We start from the raw sequence: 6434 nt of genomic DNA, 5'->3' as shown, positions 1-6434 counted from the left end.
TGTTAGGCCATTTCTCCAGTTGCACATGATGGCACATCTTTAGAACTATCTGGGCATCCCTTTCATCTTTTTGGTGTTGGAAGGGGGGTTAGGTTAAAAGGTGAAGCCCACAGGCCAGCCTCCCGCTGTTCGGTCTCGGCCAAAGTTTCTGCGGGTCAAGTTTGAGGCTTGACGATCGACAGGAGCCCCTGGACGTTGCTGATTGACCGGCTCCTCACAGTAGCAACCCGGCAGGTCAGCCAGCGCGACATTCGCCTCTGGACTCTTAGGAGGGGTGGTGGGGTGGGGTGTTGCTCCCGAGCCCAAATAGCTCCAGCCTCAGGCAGAGCCGGCAGCTGCTGGAGAGCAACTCTGTGGCTGGAGCTGCTGAGCGGTGGGCGCCAAGCACAAGCTGCACGCACACAGCAACGGGTAAGAGACTGTCCCTGGTGATGGACGCGGGGCGGGATGTCAGGACGAACGGTAGATGCTCCAGCACACGGCCCCGGGAGTCTCTGAGCTGAGGCTGTGCGCCAGGGCCACGCGGGGAAGGCTGGGCTGCTCTTCCCACCGGGTCCCGGCGCCGACCTGCTGCTTCGGCGTATTGCACAAAGGCTGGGAAACTCACAGGCTCTTCCCAGAGCCCAGACTGCCGGGCAGGAAGCAACCCGCAGGCTTTGGGAAGCACCTGTTGCCAGAGAACGACCCCTACCTCCCCGCCGCCTCTGCCTCGCAGCGAGGACGCGGGGTGTGGCTCCAGAGAGCTGGGCCCTGCGCTGCCGCTGGGTGGCTCGCTCAGTCTCCTTGTCTGTCCGAGCCCTCGGAATGGGCCCCCGGCCAGGGCCAAGGTCAAGGTGCCTCTCTGGTGAGGGCTCCTTTGGACTGCTTCGCCAGCTTGCGCCCAACCCCGGCTCCCTTACTCTCTCCTTGCACACACTGGGGTGTGCGATGGCAGAAACACACTGTGAAGAAATCCGCCAGCTCTCGCTCCAGAGTGCCGCGCCTGCTCGTTCTCGGGTTCCGGACTCATCCCCAAAGGCTGAGCGGGGTTCGCGGGTGAACACTCACGATCGAAAGCGACTCCGTGAGGCAAGCGCTTGGGAGCAGAGCCGAAGCTGCCCGGCGGGCGGTTTTGCCTTTAGGGCCCTGGCAAGTATCAACCCATTTTATGGTGAGCAAGTTGTGGCTCCTTTATTCACTCTGCGTCTTCTCGTGAATCTCTCCAAGAGATAGAGAGTGAGGGACACGCCTCCTAGGAGAGTCCGGGACTCCTGCAAGGCCTCGCTAAAAGTGCTTGGCTAGCTGAGACCCTGGACTTCGGGACATGCCACACTGTCACAGCGGCCCTTAGGGAAAGCTGGGGGCGACCAGAGAGGAGAGGACGCACTGTATCCCGGACTGCGACCGAGGGCCCTGGGCCTGCACTGGCAGACCTGCCACTTCAAGCACCGCCAGGTTGCTAGAGCTAAACTCCCCTTTGGCAATGGGGGGTGGGGCGCTCTGGTCAGTGTTCTGCCCCCCTTCGCCTGGCGTAGACCTCACCCCCATCCCCCAAGAGCTGGTCCGGACAGGCGTTCGCTCCCTCTCGGCAGAAAGGCCGTGCGGAGGAAGAGAGGTTTCTGGTTCCGACTTCCAGGACCCAGGCCCCCATCTTTCCACTCCTGCACCTGGGTTGTTCGGCCTGTATTTTGAAGACTGCTTCTCCCCCCACCCCTTTTCCCCTGCAACCTTCTCGATTAATTTGGGGGAATTTTACACTCTATTTCATATTGTCCGCTGAGAAAATGGGGGTTTTTAATATGGTAAAATGTCTATCATCAGCATGATTTTTCTACTTCAACCCATCCGCTCGGAACAGACTTTGGTACTTCCCGAAACCAAAACTGGGGAGCAGCACTCTCGGTTTGGGCGTGGGAAAGACACGTCGAAACCCCAGGGGCCGGGGAGGAGGCTCTGGAGGACCTCAGGCCGGTCCCGTGCCCTCCCCAAAGGCGGCGAAGCCACTTTCCCTACAGCGGAGATCTGCCTGCCGCCCCCCGCCCCCTACACACACACAGAGCAGCCGGCTAGCCTCAGAGGGTTGCCGTCTGGACCACGCCTCTCCCCCCAGGTCCTGTCGGACAGCTATTCCGCGTCTGAATATAGCCGATGTTCTGGAACCCTTTTTCACAAAAGCAGCTGGGAAGGGGGGGGGAGCGATGTCACTGAGCAAAAATGAGCGAGTTTGGTGAATTAAGAAACATCCCTTTGGCTTGGATATTAGGAGAGCGTTTAGACATCAGTCTTTCCACAATCAATCAAATCTCCTGGCTTTTCCATTTTAAGAAACTTTTTCTTCCAAGGAGGTGGGGGCGGTTGGAAGATAAGAGGCTTGTGTCCAAACTTCAAGGACACTGCAGGCCTGGCCTTGGCGAGGGACTGTTGGCCATTTTCTTTTTTTTTTTTTTTTTTACAGGAAAGCAAAGTTTGGTGTAGAAAAAGCATCCGTTCGGATGTTGCGTCTGCCCCCCACCCCCACCCCATCCGACTGGCATTGTCTGCGCTGCTTTCGCGGTGTGACTGCCAAAGAGGCACAGACTCGCAGGGGAGCGGGCCGTCTCTCTCTCTGCTCTGTTGGCCTTTCCATTCGTGTCCATGGAGAGTGAGGCCTCCTCCTCTCGAGTCCTAGGGACTGTCAGTGACTCTGCCGCGCAGAGTGAGGCGCTAACTACCCAGGGTTCCTGGGCTGCTTCGGCGTCGCCCTTTGCACCCAGGCACTCAGCACAACTCAGCGTCTGTCGCCGGTTCCTCAGAGCCCGGAGCGCCGCGGTACCCAGGTTCTCTCAGAGGCCGCCCTCGGGCTCTCTCCCTTCCAGGGAGTTTTGCCTTCCCACCCCTCACGCTGCTTAGCTATTCCCGATTGATCAAAACACAGCAAGAGGGAAGAAAAACCCGCGCGGACCTCGGCACCCGCGCAGAAGGCACCGAGCAGGAAGGCCTGCTCTGTATCCCCAGAAAACCTGTGTGCTGGGCCGCAGTGCCCACGCGCACACGCACGGGGCTTCTCCAGACCCTTTCGCTGCCGAAACACACACGCACGAGCACCACTGTAGCTTATTTTTCCACCCTGAGCTCCCGCTTTCCTGGGCCAGCTCCGCACTCTGCACAGCGGACCGAGGCCGTAGGTGTCGCCAGGGTCCAGCGGCCGCGGGGAAGCCTAAGCGGGAGCACTCTCCGGAGTTTCCCGGGAACCTTTCCAGTCCCTAACTTCCTCCCCGCCTCCTCCTCCACTTCTCCTCCCCTCCTTAAGTTGCTCTTCTTGTAACACTGGGATCTTCCCCGCTGCAGTTCCCGGGCTAAGAAATTAAGAGAATTGGGGCAAAGCTGCAAACCCATCACCAGATACGAATATCCCGTTGAAACCACAGCAGAGGGGCCCAACAAACAGAAGGAGCACACTGTCTGTTTAGGAAAAGAGAACTAATTTAAAACAAAACAAAACAAAACAACTCCAGAGAACGCACATCGACTGCAATCTCCTCCCCCCTCCCCCGCCTGCGCGGTGAACCTGCCCGCCGTCCTCATCTGTCCCTGAAACCGTTCCATTGGGACTTTTTTTTTTTTTGCCCACATTTGCCAAAATTTAGGAGTTGCTGTGAAAGGAAGGAGAAAGAATATTTCAATTCTTTTCTCCAAACCCAGAGGAATCTTCGCCAACCTCCGTTGCCTCTTTCCTTCCCTTCCTCAGGTTCCTTAGGTGTGATACGGCTAGGGAAATTGAGAAGAGGGTTGGGGGTGGAGGCAAGTTTTTTAAAAAATCAGGAAGGCGTGAGCCGGAGCGGTGAGTGTGTCAATCAGAGGGTTTTGTGCCTGGGGGCTCCTAGCGGTTTTGAGCAGAGGTGTCCCAGGGCGGCCCCACAATGAATATGAATAGGAATCCTTGCTAAATGGGACAGCAAAGCGCACCGCCCTGAATGATGGCACGTCATCCCAACCAGCCCAGGATAGATAGGAGGGCTTCTTTTGTCTCTTTTCTCCGCCGCAGCTCTATAAAAGCCCCTCTTTTTCAGCGTGAGGTTAGTTCAAGCACACACCAACTAGCTGTCCAGGAAACAGCCTAACCAGAGAGAGGGAGGTGGGAAGGGAGGAAGGCAGGGAAAGGCAGTGCCTCAGCTTTTCTTCTCACGTCTTGTCTCAGAGAACTGGGTTCTTGGGCTGTGCAGATTTTTTTTTTTTAATTCAAGATTTTCTTTAATTTTCCGCCTAAAGCCTCCCCACGATCGGGACGCATCCTCTGTAATAAAATGAATTCTGATTCGAGCTCTGTCTCCAGCAGAGCTTCATCTCCGGACATGGACGAGATGTACCTGAGGGACCACCACCACCGCCACCACCACCACCAGGAGAGCCGTCTCAACTCGGTCTCTTCCACGCAGGGCGACCTGGTGCAGAAGATGCCCGGGGAAAGCCTCTCGCGGGCCGGCGCCAAGGCTGCGGGTGAGAGCAGCAAGTACAAAATCAAGAAGCAGCTGTCGGAGCAGGACCTACAGCAGCTGCGGCTCAAGATCAACGGACGCGAACGCAAGAGGATGCACGACCTGAACCTCGCCATGGACGGGCTGCGCGAGGTCATGCCCTATGCGCACGGGCCTTCGGTGCGAAAGCTCTCCAAGATCGCCACTCTCCTGCTGGCCAGAAACTACATCCTCATGCTCACCAGCTCTCTGGAGGAGATGAAGAGGTTGGTTGGAGAGATCTACGGAGGCCACCACTCGGCCTTCCACTGCGGGACCGTGGGCCACTCGGCCGGCCACCCAGCGCACGCTGCCAACGCTGTGCACCCAGTGCACCCCATCCTGGGCGGCGCGTTGTCCTCCGGCAACGCTTCATCGCCGCTGTCCGCAGCCTCACTGCCCGCCATCGGCACCATTCGGCCTCCCCACTCTCTGCTCAAAGCGCCCTCTACGCCGCCCGCGCTGCAGCTGGGTAGCAGCTTCCAGCACTGGGCCGGGCTGCCCTGCCCCTGCACCATCTGCCAGATGCCGCCGCCACCGCACCTGTCCGCTCTCTCTACAGCCAACATGGCCCGGCTGTCCGCTGAGTCCAAGGACTTGCTCAAGTGAGCAGCGGGCAGGCCCGGCTGCGGAGGATGAGGGAGAGAGACGGGAGGGGCCGCAGTGCCGGGCTGGGAGGGAAGGGCAGGCTGGGCACTCCGCCCGAGGGAGGGTGGCGCGGGGTCCTGCGGCCCCTTGCACGGGCTAAGAGATCTCGGACCCCACTTGACCCCAGAGGGAAAGGACCAAAACCAAACTGCAATTTCGAAGTGGTAGCGAAGGGGGACTCGAACCAGACGTCGTGGGTTTTGCATGCATGCTGCTTTTCCCCATGCCGCGCCCGTCTTTCTCACAGTCATACGCTCTTATCAAAACTGCATTTGTTGTAAAAAAAGGGGATCAGTATAGTTAAAAACTTGCGAAGGGACGGACTTTAGAGTTGGCTTTCTCTGGCTCTGTGTTCTCACCTTGGAAAAGACAACCATCCCTTTCATGCAAAACAAATGTAAATATTTTCTTGAGATGGGTGCAATTCTGATTGTCATTAACCTCTCCACAGTTTTGTTTTCTGGAGACAACAAGGGCAGAGAGAAAGAGAGAGAGAGAGAGAGAGAGAGAGAGAGAGAGAGAGAGAGTAAAGACCCAAGTTTTGAATCTCACCTCCGGTCCAGGGCATGACATTTGTTATGTGGGTTTTTCTTAAGATGCAGTGTAGGTCAAAAGAATGCATGCAGGCTTCTAAATGAATCTTGTCTCAACATGTTGTGCAGGCCGTGATGCCATTTTCCTTGTAACAAGGATTTATTAGTGAATTCCCCCAAGTACTCCGTATATCTGTCTGTGTTTGTATGAAATGAAAATGGGGGCAGAGTGCAAAGACCCAAATTCACGCACATGCACTGCTTCTCCCACCTCCAACCCCTTCAACTCCATTCCCAACCTTCTTGGCTGTTCTATGGGCTGGCAATTGCCAGAGCCTGGGCTCTTTCCAATAGCTTGCTCCAACCCCCCTTGCTCAGTTGTTCTGCATGCGGGGTCGGCTCTCTCTGTTATCAGCTTTGAAAACTTATTGTGGTATGGGGAGGGGTACTGTTTTTATTTTCCTGAACATTTGCTTGAAATATTTTGTTAGGGCTTCAAAGACAATACCTGTCTTTATTTTTTATATATTCTTGATAACTATGATATATTTATTAATAACCAGTGTTTCTGGATGAGATTTCAAATAAAAAAGAACCTTTAAATCCTAGCTTTGCCTTTGCCTAAAATTTGTGAAGGTGGGGTAATGGGTAGGGAACTCGTGGACTCAGTCAGGTGTGACTGGGCCTGGGTGAGAAATTGGGATGGGCTGCAGATGTGACGAGTTTTCTCTGGTCATTCACAGGTAAAGAGGTTAGATAACTTGGTGTTGATTATTACAAC

General features: G+C 55.9%; 1 protein-coding gene across 1 annotated transcript; it reads left to right on the top strand.

Annotated features, from left to right (window-relative positions):
• Positions 1 to 4262: 4262 nt before the first annotated feature.
• Positions 4263 to 5081, top strand: OLIG3 (oligodendrocyte transcription factor 3). Its single transcript, XM_024552196.3, has one exon. The coding sequence runs from the start codon at positions 4263 to 4265 to the stop codon at positions 5079 to 5081; it is 819 nt and encodes a 272-aa protein (XP_024407964.1).
• The last annotated feature ends 1353 nt before the right edge of the window (positions 5082 to 6434 follow it).

The sequence above is a fragment of the Desmodus rotundus genome, chromosome 11 (assembly GCF_022682495.2).
Source record: "Desmodus rotundus isolate HL8 chromosome 11, HLdesRot8A.1, whole genome shotgun sequence".
Taxonomy (NCBI): Eukaryota; Metazoa; Chordata; class Mammalia; order Chiroptera; family Phyllostomidae; genus Desmodus; species Desmodus rotundus.
Note: the sequence above shows the minus strand (reverse complement) of the source record. Positions and strands in the feature narration are given on the sequence as shown.

Coding starts and splice junctions, on each gene's coding strand:
- OLIG3 (XM_024552196.3), top strand. CDS start 4,263: ATGAATTCTGATTCGAGCTCTGTCTCCAGCAGAGCTTCATCTCCGGAC.